Here is a 22,969-nt window from a genome sequence, read left to right on the forward strand (position 1 = left end):
AGGGCAGGAATGTGCGTTCTGCCACTTGGCTTAGAGTAGAAGATAGTGGCAGCTCAGCCCATGGTCAGGCAACAAGGCTTCGGGAACTCGAGGAGGGAGAAATGTGTAGAGAGTGACACTGCTTCTACCAGGACTGTGTGTGCTCTCCTCCTCGGACGACGCTCTCCCTCACTCGCACCATATTCATGCTGTAACTTACAGCACCTCTGTCTGTTGAGGTCATGCATTGTATGTTCGTAAGCTTTAAAAATAAACCCATTTGGGGGAGGGAATTTGAACCTGTGTGATAATGTTAGGCAAGCGAACGCAAGTACATGAGCTGAGAAAGTAAAAATCATGGTTTCCATGGTAACTCCTAACTTCTCCGAGTTGTGTCGTACACATTACTCACACAGTACATTGGCCTGGGTTACCTAGTGATAAAAATCGCCCTGCAGGCATGCAAGGGTGGATCCTACTTCTCTGTGGACAGGGCCTTCCCACTGACTTCACCTGCTTCTCTGGGCAGGAGGCTAAGTACACACACAAGACCGAAGTCCGCGTCTTCATGGGATTCATGCTGTTCTCTGTCTTTCTCCTTTGTAGATATATGTTGGGTAAAGGAGGAAAGCGGAAGTTTGACGAGCATGAAGATGGGCTGGAAGGCAAAGTCGTGTTCCCCTCCGATGCTCCATCCAGGGTGTCTTACACCTTACAGCGCCAGACTATCTTCAACATTTCCCTTATGAAACTGTATAACCACAGGCCTCTGACAGAGCCCAGCTTGCAGAAGACTGTCTTAATTAACAACATGTTGAGGCGGATCCAGGAGGAACTCAAGCAGGAAGGCAGCCTGAGGCCTACATTCACCCCCACTTCCCAGCCCAGCGACTCACTGAGTGACAGCTACCGGGAGGCCCCACCTGCCTTCACCCCCCTGGCCTCGCCTCCTGCTCACCCCTGTGACCTAGGAAGCACTACACCCTTGGAGGCCTGCCTCACCCCTGCCTCGCTGCTCGAGGGCGACGATGACACTTTTTGCACTTTGCAGGCTGTGCACCCTGCGGCTCCCACCAGACTCTCTTCTCCAGCTCTCTCAGCAGAGAAGGACAGCTTCTCCTCCGCCTTGGACGAGATCGAGGAGCTCTGTCCTACATCTACCTCCACAGAGGCTGCCGCAGCAGCAGCCCCTGAGGGCTCGAAAGGAACCTCCAGTGAGACCAGTGTCCAGAAACCCGAGGGGCCCCAGGAAGGCCGCACAGACGACTCAAGATTCATGGACTCTCTGCCTGGGAATTTTGAAATAACAACGTCCACGGGTTTCCTGACAGACTTGACCCTGGATGACATCTTGTTTGCTGACATTGATACATCCATGTATGATTTTGACCCCTGCACATCTGCATCAGGGACAGCCTCAAAGATGGCCCCTGTGTCAGCTGATGACCTCCTCAAGACCCTGGCTCCCTACAGCAATCAGCCTGTTGCCCCAAGTCAGCCTTTCAAAATGGATCTCACAGAGCTGGACCACATCATGGAGGTACTTGTTGGCTCCTGAGATCTGGGGCCCCTTGACCTGCGCCCAGGCAGGCCCTGCACCCTTGTAGCCCCAACAGTTTCTCCGCACTGTGCATGGACCCTTGCTTGCCTTTTTCAGAGAAAAAGAAAATTTTACAAAAGGATCACACTAGTATTTTCTTCAAGCAGAGTTGGAGTGCCTTCATTCGAGTATGACCACTTTAACACACTCTTCTGAGTGGGTTCCTCAGAGACCTGCTGCCCTGGCGTAGGAGAGAAGACTTTGGAAGACTGTTGCTAATGTTGAAAGGTGAACATGAGCGGTTCAAGTGAAGCACAAGGATTAAGTTGGAAAAGCTGTAAATTGCATGTGCATATTTGTCTATTTTTTCTATAAGTTTTATTGCAAGAGGTAAAAAAAAAAAGAATATATATCTATATTATTTGGATAATCTCAGTACTTTCTCTGGCGTTTTGCCCTGTGTAAGTTGACTTGGCAACTCGGCCTTTTTAGAGGCATTAACTACTCCTAAGTGTTGCATTCACATGGCTGTTTAGAAAACTGCTACCCAAATTTATTTTATATTTTTGTACAGATTCTGCAGTTTATGATATTGTTTTTCTAAAAACAAATGCTGTTTATACATATGAAATAGCTATTTTGATAGGATTTGCTCACACAGTTCCTGCAAACGTGAGATGTACAAGGTGCACTTGTACTTTTATAGACTCGTAATGTTTTATATGTGTATGGTGCAAGAGAGAATCGGATCACGTCAATCTGCAGTTGATGTCCCCAATGCAAATACAATACACACAGCGCTTTAATAAAGGGCCAGGTGATCTGACACCCAAATTTCACAAGCACCAGCCCCTGGCAAGGTCACCCGCCAGCACTGTGACTTCCAAAGCCAGAGCCCTGTCTGCTCATCAAACTTGCATTAAGCAGTTGGCGGGGAGGTGGTTGTGTATCTGGGGTGGGGGAGGGGTAGGTTGACGTGACTACTCCTTAGCTCCCTCTTTTGAGCAGAGGCTGCATCGTCTTCTTTAAGAATGGACTCAGCAGGATGTGGTGACACACCCCTGTAAACCCTGCATTTGGGAGGCAGGGGCAGTGGATTTTTCTGAGTTCTAGTCTAGTCAGAACTGTACAGTGAGAACCCTGTCTCAAGGTGGTGGTGGTAGTTGGGGGCAGCAGGGGGATAAAAACAAAACAAAACTGTATTTATGCCAAGTTGCTGTTTTAATTGTTTTTATTTTAATTTTTTAAAATGAAACCCCAGTCTTTCCCTTTTGGCATAGCTTTTATGATGAGACCACAATTTTACACAACAAAATGTTACAACAAGCAACTGACCTCTCCGCAGAGGTGAGCCCTGCTGCAGTTCTTAGAGCTCATAAAGAAGAAAGTCTTCCCTGAAGGCACCACCGTGTTGCTGAGCTGCCTTTCCTAGTGTCCTTTCCCTGGGGCTTTTGTTTCCTGTTGCCAAGAGCTGCGATGGCATCTTTGTGATCAGCACACCTCGACTCCTCTCCTGACATCTGTGACCAGAGCCATAGCTCACCACCTTATGTCATGGTGTCCAATCTGGTTGCTTTCTCTAATTAACTGCTATTTTAACTACACTTTACAAAGCTGTTATTCCCAAACACACAGACAGGGATTTCTCTGCACGTTTCTGGCCTCCTCTGTGTGCAGGTCCCGTAAGCAGCAGCTCTTTCTCGAGTGGTTCCCCCACACGTGCACCGGTGAGATGCGGTCCTCCGCTTTAGCGTATCATGCCTGTTGCTGAAGCCACCTCTGTCTCGCGGCTCTTCATTGCAGGGAACTTGAGCTGTTGAGTGCAGGTTCCAACCTACATTGGTATGCAGATGGCTTCCCTAGAAATGACTTTTATATTTATTTAAAAACCTTAAATTATGGGATTTTGTTTCTGTTTTTGTTGTCTTTGTTGGTCATTTGTCAATGTACAGTCACCAACCAATTCTGCTCACTTCTTGCCATGGATAAAATGGGTCTTTCTGGCCAATTAAAAAGATAAATTTTATAAATGGCACTTTAAACAAGCCATAGATAGTTTTATTTTTATAATGCACATGGCAAGCAAATGCATTTGTGATGGCGGAACTGCTCATCCAAGTAGAAGATTTGTGGACGGCGTGGTGTGATTAGTCTCTGACTTGCCTTTCTTCAAAGTGTCCGGCAGGCTGATTATCAGCTCCAGAGCCGTGAGAAGCTGATGCCGAGGTTCTCCCACAGGCGCCCTCCACACGGCCTCTCACTGGCCTCTCACACCTATGTCTCCTCTCGTGTAGGACCAGGAACCATATGTAATGTGAGGGTTGTACATGCTTCCAAGTGTCATTGTGCCTCTCCAGTTTAAGAACTTCTCTTTCTTGTAGAGAGTGGGTCCGACATACTCTGTTTTACAACGGGAGGATCCCGTGAACTGGCCACATGCCACACACATCTGCATACATGTGCATGTACAGTAGTGTTGATTATTCCCAGCAAAACGGCAAAAAACAATTGATGGCCGTTGTCAAACACTGACTTACAGTAACTTAGAACAACTGTACTTCTGTTGGATTAGCAAATCGTGTGTTTAAACAATCCCATATGTTGGGCAACAGTTCAAATAAGCACAGAGAAACATTGCCCAAACTTGGTTCTCTAACTCTAGTGCATTTGTAAGGCTGGGCTTCAAAATCAAAACACCCACCCCCAACACTGGCAGGCAAAGTGCTAATTCTTGAAACATGCATGGGAAGCTGACGGCCATTTTCAGGAAGAGCAAGCCCACCAAGAGTTGACCGTCTGTGTGTCCTATTTATATTGAGCAGTGTCCCAGCAGGGAAGGGTTGGAGCCAGGACAAGATCCCCCAGTCCCGGTGGGAGTCGGGGACTGGGCCTCCAGACACTTTCTGGAGGTAACAGCTCGCCTTCACAAAGACAGTCTTGTGGCACCCAGAACCAGGCAGACAGCCTGGGGTGCCCGGGCCCGGAGAGGTGGTTGGCAGTGACGTGCAATGACGTGACAAGGTGAGAGTAGACTCCTGAGAGACTTAAAGGGATGGCTTCCCCATAACTTATTTATTCCTTTTTTTTTTCTGTGTAAATATATTTATTTTACTGTGGCGCTCTAATAACATCCGGGTGGGTATGGTGCAGAATGTATGTAGGAATGTATTGCTTGTAGGAATGTAGATCTGTATGTATTAAAAGGGGGAGCCAAGCCAGCCCCCACCTGTCTTTTCATCAGATACACAGTCCACATTCATTCTTAACTCTCATCTTCAATATGGGTCTATTTAAAATATGCAAAAAGGTGTGGATGAGGAATGTTCTAATACCTCCAAATTTTTAAGAAAATCAAGCATAAAAAGGGTTGATAATTTTTTAAAGTTTTCTTAGTAGCACTTTCTCTTGATGACGGAAGGGCAACACACAGGCACCCACCTTCATACCAAAGGGTGAGAAATGGCCACAGCCTCCTACACCACCCCAGTGTCTTTCGCAATTGAGCTTTTTATCGCCATAGCCCCAACCATCCTGAGGTCAATCAAGGAAAATTTCTTAACGACGTAAGCTCCAAAGAGCCAAAGTATCAACTTATGGATCATTTTTAAAGCCTAAATTTCTTACCACCTTTGCAGTAGACAATGAATTATGAACACTGCAAGGGCAGCCTTCTTAAATGACAGACACAAAGACTGCAGCGATCGCTGCTCTACTCTGTGAATTGTCTTAACTCTGAAACCTTGCTCTTACAGATTGAACCTTTTTACATTTCTGAAAATAGCAGAAAGAGCATATTTGACTTGTCCTAGCTGTAAGTGGTTGATTCTTGTTGCCGCCCAGCACCCGGATGCCAGCGGGGTCTTCGTCCGCTCGCCCATGTGCGACTGTCTCCAGTGCTTCCAAGGGTGGCTCTACACGGCTCTCAGCCGCGATCAAACGCTCTTGCAGACAAAGCCAGTATAGATTTTGGACTTTTGGGGAATTTGGGAGAGGAGCAGTCCATACGTTACAGCTAAAGTGTTGAACGTGTACATGGGGACGTGTTGGTGCGTGGATTTTGAGGAAGAAGGTGTGACCTTTCCCCACAGTCCTGAGAGCTGTGCCTTTTCTATGCAATATTACAGACGTCACATCAGAACCCAGAGGGCTGTGTTCTAAACAATTGGACAGATTAAATGTACATGGAAATGAGCAGTCTTTTGTAGTTTTATATTATACAATAAACAGTTAAAAGATGAAACATGTCCAGTTTTCTTCTGACAAGAGTGCCGCCAGCTCGTGTCGTGACTGGTCCCGTTACAGTGGATGCAGTGTGCTCTGTGCGTGTTAGTCCTTAGGTCTCCTGAACCCTCTCAATTTCTGAAACTAACCACCCCTCCCGCTGCTCCCCGCCTTCTCCAGCCCTTGGCTTCCTTTTCCTTCCCTGACCCAACTCTCTCCAGATAGCATTTTCACCAGGATTTTCCCAGAGCTGTTAGCACTTACTAACCTGAGACGACACGCCACTCACAACTTTGGTTGCCCCTGCCTCTTTTGGGCTTTAGTTGAAATTCTAGGGCGACCAGAATTTGTTGTCCAATAGCACTGCGCCACTCTCCAATGGACCTGACCTTCTCCAGTCAGCCACTTGACCTGCTCAGGTTTAGCAAAGCTGCCGTGCTGTCCCTGTCCCTCAGCTTAGCCTCTTTGTCCTCTGATACCTTCCTGTTTCCACATCTCTGACCCACACCCTCTCATCCTCACCCGCCTCAGGTGTCAGTGTGTTACTGATCTTGTCCTCGTGGCTTCAGTACCCTGTGTTAGTGCCAGCCTGGACCACCCTACCATCTTCAGAGACGAATTGGGGTGGGGATGTCCGTGAACTCCGTGACAACTAGCCTGTGAAGCGACAGAGGATGAGAGAATGGGAAGTAAGAGCTCTGTTAAATCCACTTTGGAACATGGATTCCCGTACCCCATGCAGACATGTGGATGCTGTATGGAGACAGGTGCAGAGATGAGGACAGCATTTCTACACATCAAGGTACAGCAAACCTCTAGCTGTACTGTCCTGACCTTGGATTTCTAGCTTCTCTAGTTGAGGCCCCCTGGGTTGGGTCCTTTGCCATGGAAGCCCTGGCAAAGTACCACAGGGCAGATATCAGGAGGTCCAGTGGGGACCTCAAGGCAGACGGGAACCAGGGTCTCCCATTCTAACCCAATGTACTGAGCGTACATTTGCTATGGATTGGTCCTGCAACTTTGATAAGCCTTTCGGCCTCCAGGTTTACAAGGACATGATTGGCCTCAGCCCCTAAAACCCCTTGAAGACATTGGCAGAACCACAGCAAGGCACACGGAGAGATGGCAGGCATCAGGGAATGATGGGAAGTTTGAGAGGTTTGAGCTCTACCCTATCTTTAAAAATAGGGAAAAAAAGGTAGGGAAGTCTGAGAGTCGGGGTTGGCAGTTGGCTCTACAGAATGAGAAGGCCAGCACTCAGTCTCGACTCTGCTTCCTCCGGGGTTCCTGCTCATCGTCTGCACAGCTCCGGCTCTCCCACGCTTTTGTGCAGAACACGGCCTCATTTCAAGGCCAACCTCAAATGCCTGTGCACGAATCCATCTCTGCGTCGTCCTCGTAAGAGCCCGTCCTGTTCTGAACTCTTGCAGGGCTCCAGACTCTACAAAGGCCCCCGAACAAATCCCGCCTGGCTTCACCTAAGCTGCACTCAGGTTTTCTCTGCAGCACTGCAGTTCTGAAGAACAGGAACCCCGGGATGTTCATCATCTCTAGACTTTGCCACATCACCCAACACACACACACACACACACACACACACACACACAAGCTACACATTGCCAGTTTTAATAAGCAGTACAGCGAGTGGCCCTAGACCACGGCCATGCTTACTTCGATGTCTGCCTCCACAGCATGGCTGAGCAGGTACAATTGTAACAACTCTCATAGTTCGAAAGAGTTGCCATTTGGCCCTTTACAGAGACACATTGCCAAACTGACATTTGCAACCTACACAAGCTCAAGTCTGTAAGGGGTCTGGGTCTTCTGCTCTAAAGAGCTGCTTGGTTCATTAGCAGACCCACCCGGTCTCAATCACCTGCAAGTGCTTCTGCCTTGGCCACCCGAGTTGCTGAAGCTACGGTTTCTCTCCAATCTTTTTAGCACAACACACCTTGCCTTTCATCTGGAGACCTGGAGACTTTTCTTCCTGGGGGCTGGGGGGTGGGGTGGGGATCCCCTCCTGAAATACCTACATCACTGACTTAAGAAGTAGAGGGTGCAGGGAGGGACAGCCAGTAGGACCAGCAGTTAGCCAGTAGGGAGAACTTTCTGTGGCTGAAAGTTCATGGGCTCCTTTGCCTTGGCTGTGTGACTTCAGGTTGGTAACTTCTCGGGAGCCGGAGGAGACTGGCTATCTGGCCTCTCCCCGTTCTTTATCACAGTGGGAGGGCCGGCCTTGGACAGCAGACCTCAAGGATTTGCAAAAGCTCTTGAATGCCCTAAGGTACCAGCCTTCAAGGCATCTGGGATGGCTTGTCCTGCACATGACAGGATCAGACAGCACATGGTGGCTTTGTCCCTGGAGCTGGGAACCCTCTCTGCAGCAGGCTGGCTGTGTCTCAGCCCTGTAGCTCTCCTGCCTTGTGTCTCCCCCACTCTGTCTCCCCGGCAGGGCCGAGCTGCCAGAGAGACCTATTGTTTAACAGTGACAAGGAATGGCCACAGAGCACAGGCTGGAGAAAGGCTGGAGGCAAAGTGGGGGAGGGGTGGCAGGCTGTGGAAGCTCTCAATGCCCCTGGCACAGGCTGCGTTCCCCGGAGTAGTCCGAGATGAACCCAACCCTTGGGAGTCCTGGCCCCTCCCTCCTTCAGTCCGACTGGCTTCTCTTTCAGACATGGGAAGTGTGTGGCCTCCGTTTCTGCACTCCAGCAGAGGAGTCGGCTGCCTCAGGATTTTGCTAGTGTCTGAAGTCAGAGCCGTGTAGCCTGCACTTTGTCAGGCTGTTGCAAGTCAACCCCATCCATGGCTCCCCTGTGCAGTGTGCCTGTTGGGTCTGGAGAAAGTCCAAAGATGAGACAGTCTCTGATGTGTGCACAGCTACCGAGTGTTTTTCAGACGGCTGTGAATGGTTCGGGGTGTTCCTGCATTGCAAAACTAGGGCCTGCTTCAGCCTCTCAGTCACTCCCATTACTGCTGAAGGCTTGGGGAGACTTTGAGAGGTTGTGCCATGAAAACACTGGGATACACAGCTGGCCGTAAGAGGAAGTCACAGTCCCTTGAATCTCAACAGAAATCATCAGGCACTGAGGCCACTGGGAGACATGAATCTAGCTTCTCCACTGAGGAGAACCTCTCTCCCATTGTCCCAAACACATATGCCTACCCACCGTTGAGGGGATGGAAGTGTCCCAGTTGTGAGATGACTGATGTAGCCAGAGAGCCAACACCCACTGTGAGTTGAACCCTTGGTCTTGCCAAATCAGTCAGTCCTGATGGAGAGAAACCTACCTCATCCTTCTCTCTCTCTCTCTCTCTCTCTCTCTCTCTCTCTCTCTCTCTCTCTCTCTCTCTCTCTTCCTCACCTCTTTTCTCTCAGTCAGCCCCCATCAGTTTGGCTGGCACACGGACTCTGGCTTGCCCTCTGCATCATGAGGCCTTTGAGGGTCTAACTGGGCTTGCGCTCCAGGGTCTGAGATAGGTGCTGCACTCTGTACAGAAGCGCCTGCTGGCAAGAAAGTGGAAGTCCAAGACAACTAGCACAGCGTGGGCAGCCGTCTTAAGTTTCATGATTTGAAAAAAAAAAAAAATGGCGAAATCCTGGTCAGCAGCTGGGACTAGGGGCTCTTGGGAGGCAGCGGGGGGGGGGGGGGGGGGCGAGATCCCAGTGCGAGGAAGAAGTGCAAACCAGTGCCTCTGAGTACCACCTCACCAGGAAGCGACTCGCAACCTTCCGATACCCCAACGACCAGCCGGAAATGCAGAACCACAAGGGTGGGCAAAACTGTCTGGAAAGCATTTTCAGTCTCAGATCACCCTCTTACTGAGGTTAAAAAAAAAAAAAAAAAAACAACAAAGGAAAACCCCAAGTCCCGAAAGGTTTAGGTAAGGTGGCACAGCTGGCTTAGGAGCAGATATCTGAGTGTGTTATAAGGCTCCACTCTGCACATTTGGGGACACACTGCTTTGCCTTCAGGGAGCCACAGGTCATATAAGGCGATATTGTGGGAGTGCCACCAAGCAGAAATCCCTGGCTCGGAAGAGAAGGAGGGAATAGCCTCTGTGCTGGCTAGGTTTTGACACAAACCTAGATGACTTGAATCGTTCCCATCAGATCGCCCTGTGGCCCTGTCTGTGGAGCATTTCCTTGAGGGCTTGATTGACGTGGGTGGGACTTCCTTGAGGGCTTGATTGACGTGGGTGAGCCCACCCACTGTGGGCGGTCCCACCCCTCAGCAGGTAGGCCTGGACCGTTGAAGGAAGATAGCTGAGCTAGCCAGGGGAAGCAAGCCAGGAAGTGCCCTCCGGTTTCCCAGTGGCAGTGCTTCAGTTCCTGCCACCAGTTTCCTGCCTTGAGTTCTTGCTCCGGATGCCCTGGACCAAGGACATGATCTAGAAGCATAAACCAGTTAGCCCTTTACTCCCCTGGTTGCTTTGGTCAGTATTTTATCACAGCAACAGCATAAAGTAGGACAGAAATGGGCCACGTGTGAGGCGTTCCACTGACAGATTTTTTTTTCCCTGCTGTTTTTGGGGAGATTGTGGTGGCATTTGGAAACTCTGGGCTGGAAAAGTCATTGAGTGCTCAGAACTTAATGGGATGTTTTCTAGGAGCTTGGAAGATAAGAATCCTGAGAGAAATGGTGGGGGTCTGGCTTGGGACGTTTCTGAGGGAAGTTTGGGAGTCCCTTAAAGACTCTCAAGAGAATATGATATATTTGAATTCAGGATCTGTAGTTTCTGGTAAGCTGGGATGGGAGAATCAGCTACGACTAAGAAGAGACCAACACGATTCGAGGTGTAATAATCCGGGAGTCAGATCTCTGCAGAATCAGCAGCAAACAGGCACAGAAGCTGAGTTTCAGAGGACTCCAGGGCAGCTGCTCAACCTGGTGGCCACACTTGGTAGTGTGTAAGAAACCCCCAAGTGTTAACTGGTTCTGGCTGCACAAAAGCTGCAGATTCAAGGGGTTATAAAGAACAGCTGTGAGAAGCTAGGAGCAGCCATTGGTGAAGGTGTAGCATTGGGTGTAATGGAATCGGTCTCCAAAGATTGAAGGGGCCATGGGAGGAAGCTGAGGCTTGACCTCATGTGGCATGGCTGGAGTCCCTGAAGAGAGACCAGGAGGCCATTAGCAAATGTGCAGCCTCGGGGGCAATGCAGACCCCAGCATATGGGAGATGCAGGATCAGGGGATGACCAAGTACAGCTTCAGGTATGGAGTGGAGCCAGTCTGAGCCTACCATATTATGGAATTGTCTAAGCCCTTAGAGCTAAAGGAGGGGGTGGCTGAGTTCTCTATGCTACACACAACCACATCACTGTGCCTTGGCTCTTCCTTCTTGGAAAAGGAAAATAGAGTGGTTTTTTGGTTTTTGGGTTTTTTGTTTTGTTTTGTTTTGTTTTTTATTCTACAGGAGCCCACAGGTAAGAGGCTTTGAGCTTTTGGAAATGTTAAAGACGGTGGGATCTTAAAGTTATGTTTTATGTTGTGATGGTAGCACAAGATCTTGGGGATAAACAAGAAAGGGAAGGTTATGGTTTAACAGGGACGGATGGGTTTTTGTGTTGAGCTGAGAAGGGGTCAAAAGCACTGGTTAGCTTTTTGTTTATTTGACATAAAACTTGACACATCTAGGAAGAGGGGATTCCATTTGAGGAATTTCCTCCATCAGACAGACCTGTGAGCATGTCCTCCATCAGACAGGCTTGTAAGCATGCTGTGGACACTTTATTTTATTGCTGACTGATGTGAAAGGGCCCAGACCACTGTGGGTTCTGCCTTGGCATCCCTCCAAGGTGGACTGTGATCTAGAAGTATAAGCCAAAGAAATACTTTCCCCCCAGATTGCTTTTGATCTGGTTTTTCTTTCCCATAGCAGCAGGTTCCAGTCTCCATCCCCTGGTATCTGTACCCCTGACCTGACGTCCCCTCAGCTTGGCCACAGGGAAGAACAGGTGCCACGGGGGAGGATGTCTGTTGTCTGTCCTGGCCTCTGAGCTCAGTCCCTGCGGAGCAGCTGCAGCCTTGTGCCTCACTGGCTTTCTTCTGCTCCCCTCTTTCCTCTTCCTTTGTACTTTGTCTCTGCCTCCTACCAGACCCCCTTCTCTATAAGATGGGTCACTCTCGGCCCAGAACTAAACACAGGCGTGCCTTCCTACTGCCGAGGTTGCTTTTTTTTTTTTTTTTTCTTTTCTTCGGAGCTGGGGACCGAACCCAGGGCCTTGCGCTTGCTAGGCAAGCGCTCTACCACTGAGCTAAATCCCCAACCCCGGTTGCTTTACTTAAGACTTTTTTTATGCTCTTTGCATGAGTGCTCATGTGTATGTAAGTGTGTCATGTGTGTACAGTACATGAAAAGCCGGAAGGAAAGCACTGAATGCCCTAGAAGTAGAGTTGCAGATGGTTCTGAGCTGCCGTATGGGCTCTGGAAACTGAACCCAGGTCCTCTGCAAAAGCAAGCAGCCATCTTTCTCTTCATTCTGTACTTTTTTTTTTTTTTTTTTTTTTTTTTTTAGACATGGGCTCTCATGGTAGTCCAGGCTAACCTAACCTGGAGCTCACTCTGAATCTCAGGCTAGCCTGGAGTTTACAGCAGTCCTCCAGTCTTTGCCTGCCAAGAGTCAGGATTTGAGGTGTTTGTCACACATGCCTAACTGATTCATTCGGCCAACCCTAGGCTCAGTAGCCCCTTGTGCTCCCAGGGGTAGAAGGTGGCATGAGCTGGTGGGACCACTATTCCCTGAAGCCAAATCTCTTGGGTCATTTTTACCCTGACCCAGTACCTACTCCAGAGAGGAAATCATTCCACCAGGAAATACAAAACCATGCACTTCCCACTGACTGAACCCTCAGCTCGTACCAGGATCTCCACCTCCCAGGAAGTGTCCCTGTTCCAACCCTTATTTGGACACAGGTGAAGTTGGGGAGGATGGGTAGCCCGGTGATCGATGCTTGCCTAGCTTGCCTGAGGCCTTGAGATCTCTCCAGGCCCCAAAGAGAGGAAGGGGTGGGAAGGGGTAGGGGAGGGGCAGGAGGGGGTGGGAAGGGGCAGTAAGGGGGTGGGGAGGGGCAGTAAGGGGGTGGGGAGGGGAGTGGGGAGGAGAAGGGAAGGGGCAGGGGAGAGGGTGGGGGGGAAGGGGATGGGAAAGGGTGGGGAAGGGGGGTTGGAAGGGGAAGAGGAAGGGGTGGGGAGAGGCAGGGAAGGGGCTGGGAAGGGGGTGGGGAGGGGTGGAGAAGGGAAAGGAAGGGGCAGGGAAGGGGCAGGGGAGGGGAAGGGAAGGGGCAGGGGAGGGGTAGGAAGGGGCAGGGAAGGGGTGGGGAGGGGTGGGGGAGGGAAAGGAAGGGGCAGGGGAGGGGAAGGGAAGGGGCTGGGGAGGGGCAGGGGAGGGGTGGGAAGGGGCAGGGGAGGGGTAGGAAGGGGCGGGGAAGGGGCGGGGCGGGGGAGGAAGGGGAGGGGTAGGAAGGGGCGGGGAAGGGGCGGGGCGGGGGAGGAAGGGGAGGGGTAGGAAGGGGCAGGGAAGGGGTGGGGAGGAGAAGGGGGAAGGGAAGGGGCGGGAAGAGGGTGGGGAGGGGCAAGGAAGGGGTGTGGCCAGGAGGATTTGAGTCCATGCTGCATCTCCTTTGGGTGGTTGGGAAAGTGTCTGGAGTTCCTCAAGTCTAGAAACTTACTAGCCATGTTGGTCTAGCCTCAGGCTTGAAAACCAAATGTTAGATTCTGCTTCTCCTGTGCTCTAAGAATCCTCCCGGCTTCCCTGGAGCCCAGGCCAGAGTTCTTGTCATGGCCTTTGTGGACCATGCAACTTTGCCCAACCCTTCACCTGGCCTTTGGGACAGTCGCCTCCCTCCTCCCCCTTCCCCCAGCTCTCCTGCCATTCTTCCTGTTTAACCCATGCCCAAATAGCCTCATTCCCTTCACCCAGGCGACCTCCCGGACCTGCCTGAGGTAGCTGCCTGCTCAGTAGCTCCATTTCTCCTTCACAGTCATGTCAGTTCCTCATCTCAGAGCTCCGGGAGCTTAGCCGATGACTGTGTCCCTCTGGAGGAGTGTAGGAGCCTGAATGGCCTGGACATCACACGCTACGGGCAAGGGACTCGGGCAGGTCTGGAACCTGTCCTCTGTCATCCCACAGGAGAGGGCAGAAGAGGGGAGTCATGCACGTGGCTCCTGACCTCCTCTCTCTGCTGCGCTGTGGTGGGTTTCATTTAATCTGATCTAATCATCACTCCAGCTAGACGAGCACAGTTATTACCCCGGCACCCGGCCCAGGCCCCATGCTGCTTTTTGGGTTTTTCTTCTTCCTCTCGATTGGTGGCCTAGCTTCCCGTGGGACTGTGTCTTGCTCTAGGATACTTGATAAAGGAGAAGCGTCTCGGGGAGCTTGAAAAGCCCGTTCCTGAAGGAGGTGGAGACTAGGTTAGTGACACATTGTCAGGACTGGGGTTGGGGGGATGGATGAGAAAGAAGGAATGGGGTAAGGATAGCCCACCCAGTCAGAAGGGGCCCAAAGTCATCAGCTCGTGCTAGAAAAGGGATTCAAATGCTGAATTTTGATCTGTAGGTTCTGGGACTAAAACCTTGCATGGCTAACACTGTGCCATCGGAGCCACCTTCTCAGCCTGGCAAACCTAGTTTTGTTTTTGTTTTTGTTTTTGTTTTTTTCTTTAAAGATTTATTCATTTATTTTATGTACAGCATTCTGCCTGCATACGTGACTGCAGGCCAGAAGAGGGCACCAGATCTCATTACAGATGGTTGTGAGCCACCATGTGGTTGCTGGGAATTGAACTCAGGACCTCTGGAAGAGCAGTCAGTGCTCTTATATTTTTGGTTGTGAGCCTAGCCTTTAACGGCTGAGCCATCTCTCCAGCCCGCAAACCTAGTTTTAAAGATCTTAATTAGACTTAAGAACCAAACCTAATCTTAGAATTAGGCAATATTCATTCCAGGAGCTAGAAGAGGTCACTTTTCTGCACAGAGAAGGGCTGAAACAATCAGGAAAGGGACACCAGCTTTTCTGTCACCGTTGTTTGCTTGAGAGACAGGAGTTCATCATGGTTGCTAGGGGCAGCCTATGACAGCTGTGTCTGGGTGAGCGCTTTTCCAAGTTACCTGAGGACCCTCTGTCACATGTCTCCTGCCACAACTCCACTATGCCTTTCTCCACTGTAGTGGTCCCAAGCATTCCAAGACCGGGAGGTAAAGAAACCCTCCTTACATCATCTGGGCATTTGGTCACAGAGATGTGAAGATCCCAGTGGAAAGACACAGAAATGACTGCTCCTACACATCAGAAAAAGCCACCGGGAGGCTAGGGATGCGCCCAGCGTTTCACCCCTCCTCACCTTCAGGGCTCAGCTCAAATGCTCCTTCTGACCACCTCATCCCCACTACCCAAACCCAGACAGAGAACTCAGAGGACTCAAGGGGGCGTCTCTCATTTCGAAAGCCTTGTGGTGGTTATGCTGGAAGCAAGAGTTCACCCTGTATCTCCACTGATCAGTACTGTGTGAGTGTAGAAGGAAGAAAACCTGGGTCCTTGAACTTCTTTCTGTTTCACCTTATTCCAAGTAACCCTTCGCCCACAGTCTGCAGAACACTCTCCACGGCAAGTCCCCTGTGGCCACCTCAGACCCCGGGATGTTTCTGACAAGCATCTCACTCCCTTCCTCACATCCCTCTCACCCCTGCACTCCTGAGACTTTCACCGCACCCCTGCTGGAGCATTTATCTTCTTCGGAAGGATTCTCGTCCCTGCTATATTTCCTGTTCTCTTTCCTATTTTTCTCTGGCACATAGAAGTGTGCCCCTGACATGAGACATCTTGTCCAAGCCAGCAAGCCTCTCAGAGCAGATATCTGCACCACCCTAGGGAAGAGCAGATACCTACACTCACCCCAAAACTGATTAATGTTGTGTTTCTGACCAGCTCTTTTGTTTAGGAATGGAGCCTGGTTTTCCTCACATTGAATAAGGGATGAGATATTTCTGTCCCACGTGTGTGTTGAGGCCTACGTTCATAGTCTCCAAGATCACATAACTGAACAGCAGCGTGGAAAAGGATTAGGTTGGAGGTGAGAAGACAGGGTAGGAACCGGCTCTGCAACACCTTGTCGTTTCCTTAGCAACAACAAAGCCCGCCTCCACGTGCTCCCTAAGTCCTACTCTGGGATTCAGCCCGAGGGGCTCCCCAGTGCCCTCTCAACCCACTGACTCCTCAAGCCCCTTGAAGGATGCTACTCTTTCTGAACCCAGCCGTGCCCTCCCCAGCCACTCAGCTTAAAGCCTGCCTCTCTAGGAACATTCTACTCCCCCTAAAATAAAGGTGCCCTAAGGACCCGGGTAACTTAGAGGATTGCTGCAGCCTGTCTCTGGCCAGACTTCGGAAGACCTGGAGCTGAGACCAGAATACCTGTTGGAAGTGCTAGGAGGGTAGACTAAGGGACTTCTCAGCAGAACAGTCCTCCGCAGTCGCCAGCTAAGTGACCCCCAAAAACTACCAGAGAAGTGGGGCGTGGTGCACCGAAGGCGAATCTCGGTCGTTTAGTTCCTCCTCTCTTCTCCCCGCCCCTAAGTGCAGAGCCAGCTGGCCCGCGGACTCACGTGACGGGAGACCTGTGCCCCCGCCCAAGCTGCCGCACATCTGTGCCCAGACAAAGCCGGCGGCTAATCCGAGCCTTTGTGTGAGTGTTTGGGTGTTGAATTCCACTTGGATCTGCCAGCCCTTGGACGGAAGATTGGATGGGATTTAGCAAGGACAAAAGGAGTCCACTGAGGGGAATTGAGGGGTGTTGTGGGGGAGCTAAGAAACACAAGGACGTTCACTTAAAGCCTGCGGAGGGCTCCTGGGATCATAACTAGCTGGAGCCAAGCGGGCTTCCAAATTCCCAAGATCTGAGTCACAAAAAGGGGGCCACTCCCCAGAAGAAAAACACCAGTTCAGCTGGCCTGACGGGTACACCTCCTTGAGTGATGTTTGGGGTGAACTGGAAGCCTGCCAGTCTGAGCACTGCCCTGCTTACACTGGGGAGCACATAACACAGGGTGGGAGACAGAAGAGGTGGGAACAGGTTGGAGCCCAGAGCCCACACAGAGGACGTTAAAGCCACCAGTAGCTCCCACTAAGATAATACACCGGCTGCTCTGGGCTTAGGATCCTTGGTCCCTGGTTTCAGGCAGCTCAAAAATCCAGAAAACACTATCTATTCTTCTGTATTATTTTAATTTGTATGTGTGTGGGGGGGGGGGGGGGATGTGTACATAGAGTCCTGAGTCTTCTGATATCCCGGAAGATGGGTTAGAGGCTCAGTGTTGGTTGCTGGGAGTCGAACTTGAGTCTTCTGGAAGAGCAGTTAAGTGCTCTTACCCATTGAACCATCTCTTCATCCCCGTGCTCTCTCTTCAGTTCTACTGCCTACAAATTCTAATTGCCTCAAGCTCTGAGTGTAGCTCAGGACAGATACACACGCATATATATCTGTGTATACCTCTGTGTGTGTACGTGCGGGCGCGTGTGTGCGTGTGTGTGTGTGTGTGTGTGTGTGCACGTGTGCACGCGTGCGCGTGTAGTGTATGTGAGCATGTGTCAGCATGTGTGTATGTGCATATCTGTGTATGTTCGGTGTGTATCTGTATATATCTGTGTGTACGTGCATGTGTGCATGCGTGTGCGTGTATGTAGGGAAAGCAGCTGGAGGGGAAGACCTGCAACCTGGCAGGTGACTGGTTAGCCGACTGGGCAGAAGCCCTGACCCAGTTGCCAGATTGCTAGGAGAGCAGCCTGGGGTGTAAACTGAGCACCCCACTCCGCCCACCAGTGTCCCTCCTACTTGGTTAATTTCATTTTTCAAAGGTGCTTCCTGTCTGCAGGTGCTTTGCCTTCACAGCTCACGGAGTTGTCAAATCACACCGAGTACAAGTGGTTTTAACTCTCTGTGGGCTACACGACGGCGCTCAGGGTTCCTGCTGCCTCCCCTCCCCACCCCTCACCCAAGCCGAGCACCAGTGTCTTTTACTCATTCTGAATGGCAGCGCTTGTTGCTGGGTGGCGGATGCGAAGTGTGTGTCATCACTAGCTGACACGTGGGGGTGCTCAATGAAGTCCCTGGACGTAATCTGTTTTCTGGTTGGCATTAGCACGTTCATGGGTGTTTTCTTCTTTCTCTCCCTTAACTAATTATAAGAAGAGAGATTACTGGAGTCAGTCATTTCCCCCTTACTCAGGAGATGTGAAAGCCAAAGCTGGCCCATGTGTTCTGCCAAGCCCTTAATTTCAGGGAAAGGAGTTTAGGAATTGCAGGGACGGATGCAGTGTGCTGTAGCCTGAGAAAGCAGCCTGGAGGAGGAGGACTGGGAGACATTAGCTCCAGGCAGCCCAATTCTGGAGAGTTGGGGAGAGTAGGTTAGGCCAACAGTTCTGACTTCCACCTTTGACTTTCAGAATATTGCCAATGCCCATCCCAATTTTGTCTCGAGGGCTTCTGTATGGCCACTGAGGACATCGAGGTACCTGGAGGAAAGGTTTTGACTTTGGGGGACTGCCTGTTTCCCCGACCTCCCTCTGTATTCTAGAACTGGGCCATCTTGGTAAGCAGTTTCCCCTTGGGCTGACTGCAAGAGCCCTGGAGACACGGGGTAGACATAGGGTTCAGGGGGTCAATGAGTAGAGCTGTCCTATGATGTCTAAGGCCCACCTTATTGTAGGGGCAGTGAGCTGAGGTGAGATGGGGCTCAGGCCTCAATCAGCTCTGTCAGGAGAAGGCTTGAGAGATGGAGATGGAAATGGTGTGAGGGTCAGAGCCCCAGTCAGACGGTCGTGATGGACACACAGCTCTGGAGCCTGACTTCTGTCCCCAGTCTGCCTTCCAGGCTGGGTCAGGTGGGCTCGTGGAAGCCATTGCTGCTCAGACACTGTGCAACCTGCCTACGCCATGGGAGGGAAATGTCTGGCTTCCAAGGCGAAGACAATTAGACGGTGTCCATTGAGTGGTCTGCGCCTGGCCACACGCTGAGCCGTTCACAGTGCAGTAGCTCATTAAATCTTCCAGCCACTCCGGGGGTCGGTCCCGGGATTCAGGGGTCAGTACCAGGATTTGTTTGGGTTTTTTTTTTATAGTAGTGCACACAGGCCTGTAGTAGAGGTGTGGCCCTAAGTCACATGGAACTCTGCAGAGCCAGGACTTGAAAGCCAGAGCATCCCTTTGACCCCTGGGTCACCCTCTTCCCTAGCTCCTCTTCATAGCCCGACAACGTGAAATGAAGAAAATGCAGAAAAATCCCTCTGGTAGTCAAAACTGAGGTACAAGAACAGGAAGGTCTAGTCAGCGATAATCTGGGGGGTTTCATTGCTCCAATATGTAGATTGTCCCTCCAAGGGGGAAAGATGTTATTTAACTTTGCCCCACAGATAAAATTTTAAATAATTAAACAAATTAGTTTTCTCTTTTGACAAATCCAAACACGTCTTCCGTAGGAGCGTGCTAGAAAACAGAGAAGTAAAAATAAGAACACAACTGTATCTGTTCTAATCAGAGGTGTGGATGGCTAAGACTTGGTGTAAGTTCTTCAAGCTCTTTTTGAGAACTGACATCCATTTTCATACTGTCTGCTAACTGTTACTCCGTGACTGGCGTTCTGGTCTGTCAAGCCACCATAACCCTTGTCTTAGGTCTTTGTGAGTCGTCTGGGTGTGCCAGACTGGCCTCTGGAAAAATGGACCTCCATTCTCATAAATAGTATTCAGAGCTAACCCTCCCCTTAAAAAGAAAACATCCGTCTGGAAACGCCGTGGTGACCCCAGGATTCCTGGGAATAATCTTTCACTAGGAAGAAAGCTTGACAATTTGATACACGAAATGTTATCTCGTTATTGTTTTATTTAGTGTCCTTTAATTATTCATGGGGGCCAATGGGTTCCCGTGTGCCTATTAGCCTGTTTTATCCTGGCTTTGGGACTGGCATTCATGCCTTTGTCTGTTTTTCTGTTGGGTGTTGTTTTTAATGTTTTGGGGTGTCTAACTTTAGATGGGAGATGCTCAGGCCTAGCAGAGGATAAGCACACGGTTGACTTTTAAAACCAAGGAAGGGGAGGGTTTCATTCCCAGCGTCTTCCTTGGAGGGGTGAGGCACCAGTAGCTCCTGAAGGTTCTTCTGCATGCGCTCTCTCTCTCTCTCTCTCTCTCTCTCTCTCTCTCTCTCTGTTTGTTTGTTTGTTTGTTTGTTTTTGAGACAGGGGTTCTCTTTCCTTTTTTTTTTAATGAGCCAAAATTTTGTTTATTCATTTTTTGCATTTGAAGTCCTCCTCAACGGCATCCTTGGCCTGAGACTCTGTCATAGTTCTTAACCTCTGCACAACTGTAGCCAACAGCTCTCCATGGCTTCCGCTCTGAATCAGTTTTAGGGAGCTCTGCCCATCCCCCTGGCTTCTTGTTATCGACCTGACGATTTGGCGCTCGGCTCCACCAGCTTAGCTCACCGCAGTTGGATGCAAGCACACAGAGATGGGCTCAGCACTTCACTTGTCCAAGGCTTTGGCAGCTTCCGGTGTGCCTCGTGCTAGGCCACCGTGGGTGAGGGCGGTCGACGACCCTCTAGTGGAGCAGCGTTGATGTCCGTTACTCCTCCAGCAGATATGGCCTTGGCCCTGGTGGTGGATTATGAGTGACACCGAATCTTGAATGAACCGAAGCCTGAAGCCAGAGCCTCTACCTCTGTGAAACTCGGTGGCAGCACGGGAAAAATAAGACAGGGTTTCTTTGTGTAGCCCTGGTTATTCTAGAACTCTCTGTAGATCAGACTGCATCAAACTCACAGAGATCCGTCTGATTCTGCCTCCCAAGTGCAGGGATTAGAGGGGAATGTCACCATTGCCCAGCTGCATTCTTGTGCTTTTCATTGGAGCCATGGTGTGAGAATTACTCTTATCGAATCGAGTTCTCCCACTGTCTGATCTCAGCACTGTCGTTGCAGAATCTCTTTTCCATTCTTGGACACCTTGTTTGCCCTTGTTAAAAAGTGCAGCAGACTTGCAAAAGCACACAGCAACAGCAGCCGCCATAGGCGCTCTGGCCACTGCCGGCGCAGGCCAGACGCAGACGTAAACACACAAATTGCCTGGATCCACAGAGCAGGCAGGCTTTCAGGAGAAGTGAATGGGACGTTTTCATTCAAGCCACAGGTGTCTCTGCAGATGATTCTCTCTCTGGAATGGAGAAGCAGGTTTTCGGAGCGCTTGCTTCTTGGGTGATACCCACTGGAAAGTGCAGCAACCGTGCCCACACTGCAGGTCTAGACTCAGGATTAGCGCCTCATCCAGACTGAGAGGGAAGTGGAGTGAAGCTGGTAGAGAAACCTGGGCCATAGAAGTAGGGTTGAGAAGGACAGGACATACAAACCTCTCTCTCTCTCTCTCTCTCTCTCTCTCTCTCTCTCTCTCTCTCTTTCTCTTTGTGTGTGTGTGTGTTTGTGTGTGAATGAGCATGTGTGTGGGGGTGAGTGTACATATGTGAGTATGTATATGTGTGTATGTGAGTATATGTGTGTATGTGAGCATATATATGTATGCATGTGTGTGAGTGTATATGAGTGTGTGTGCATGTGTATATGTGTATGAAAGTATGCATGTGTATATGTGTGTATATGTGAGTATGTATGTGTGTATGTATGTATGTGTTTGTGTATGTGTGTGTATATGTATGTATGTATGTGTATGTATATGTGAGTATGTATGTATGTGTTTATGTATGTGTGTTTGTATATATGTGTGTGTGTATATATGTAAGTATGTATGTGTATGTATGTATGTGTACGTACATACGTATGTATGTGTGTAAGTATGTATGTATGTGTGTGAATGTATGTATGTGTGTATATGTGAGTATGTATGTATGTGTTTATGTATGTGTGTATGTATATATGTGTGTGAGTATATATGTAAGTATGTATGCGTGTATACGTACGTATGTATGTGTGTAAGTATGTATGTGTGTGTGTATGTATGTATGTGTTTATGTATGTGTGTATGTATATATGTGTGTGTATATATGTAAGTATGTATGTGTGTATGTATGTGTGTGTACGTATGTATGTATGTGTGTAAGTATGTATGTGTGTATGTATGTATGTATGTGTTTGTGTATGTGTGTGTATATGTATGTATGTATGTGTGTATATGTGAGTATGTATGTATGTGTTTATGTATGTGTGTATGTATATATGTGTGTGTATATATGTAAGTATATATGTGTGTGTACGTACGTATGTATGTGTGTAAGTATGTATGTGTGTGTGTATGTATATGTACGTACGTATGTATGTGTGTAAGTATGTATGTGTGTGTATGTGTGTACGTACGTATGTATGTGTGTAAGTATGTATGTGTGTATGTATGTATGTGTGTACGTACGTATGTATGTATGTAAGTATGTATGTGTGTACGTACGTATGTATGTATGTAAGTATGTATGTGTGTGTACGTACGTATGTATGTGTGTGTATGTATGTATGTGTGTGTATGTATGTGTGTGTACGTACGTATGTATGTATGTAAGTATGTATGTATGTATGTGTTTATGTATGTGTGTATGTATATATGTGTGTATATATGTAAGTATGTATGTGTGTATGTATGTGTGTGTACGTATGTATGTATGTGTGTACGTATGTATGTATGTATGTATGTGTTTGTGTATGTGTGTGTATATGTATGTATGTATGTGTGTGTTTATGTGAGTATGTATGTATGTGTTTATGTATGTGTGTATGTATATATGTGTGTGTATATATGTAAGTATGTATGTGTGTGTACGTACGTATGTATGTATGTGTGTAAGTATGTATGTGTGTATGTATGTATGTATGTATGTGTACGTACGTATGTATGTGTGTAAGTATGTATGTGTGTGTGTATGTATGTGTGTGTACATACGTATGTATGTATGTAAGTATGTATGTGTGTGTACGTACGTATGTATGTGTGTAAGTATGTATGTGTGTGTACGTACGTATGTATTGTGTAAGTATGTGTGTGTATGTATGTATGTGTGTACGTACGTATGTATGTGTGTAAGCATGTATGTATGTGTGTATGTATGTGTGTGTACGTACGTATGTATGTATGTAAGTATGTATGTGTGTGTGTAAGTATGTATGTGTGTGTACGTACGTATGTGTGTGTAAGTATGTATGTGTGTGTATGTATGTGTGTGTACGTACGTATGTATGTATGTAAGT

General features: G+C 49.1%; 1 protein-coding gene across 6 annotated transcripts in view; it reads left to right on the plus strand.

The window, feature by feature from the left end:
- The window catches only part of Sertad2 (SERTA domain containing 2), a 104,109-nt gene extending 98,350 nt beyond the window's left edge, over positions 1-5,759 (plus strand). For 5 of the 6 annotated variants that reach the window (XM_006251526.5, XM_063273497.1, XM_039092326.1 and 2 more), the window contains one exon: positions 586-5,759. In XM_006251526.5, the coding sequence (XP_006251588.1) occupies positions 590-1,537 (948 nt within the window). In that variant the 5' untranslated portion in view covers positions 586-589 and the 3' untranslated portion in view covers positions 1,538-5,759. The remainder of the gene's footprint in view (positions 1-585) is intronic. The other variant, NM_001024903.1, reaches the window with a different exon arrangement.
- Positions 5,760-22,969: the final 17,210 nt, after the last annotated feature.

The sequence above is a fragment of the Rattus norvegicus genome, chromosome 14 (assembly GCF_036323735.1).
Source record: "Rattus norvegicus strain BN/NHsdMcwi chromosome 14, GRCr8, whole genome shotgun sequence".
Classification (NCBI taxonomy): Eukaryota; Metazoa; Chordata; class Mammalia; order Rodentia; family Muridae; genus Rattus; species Rattus norvegicus.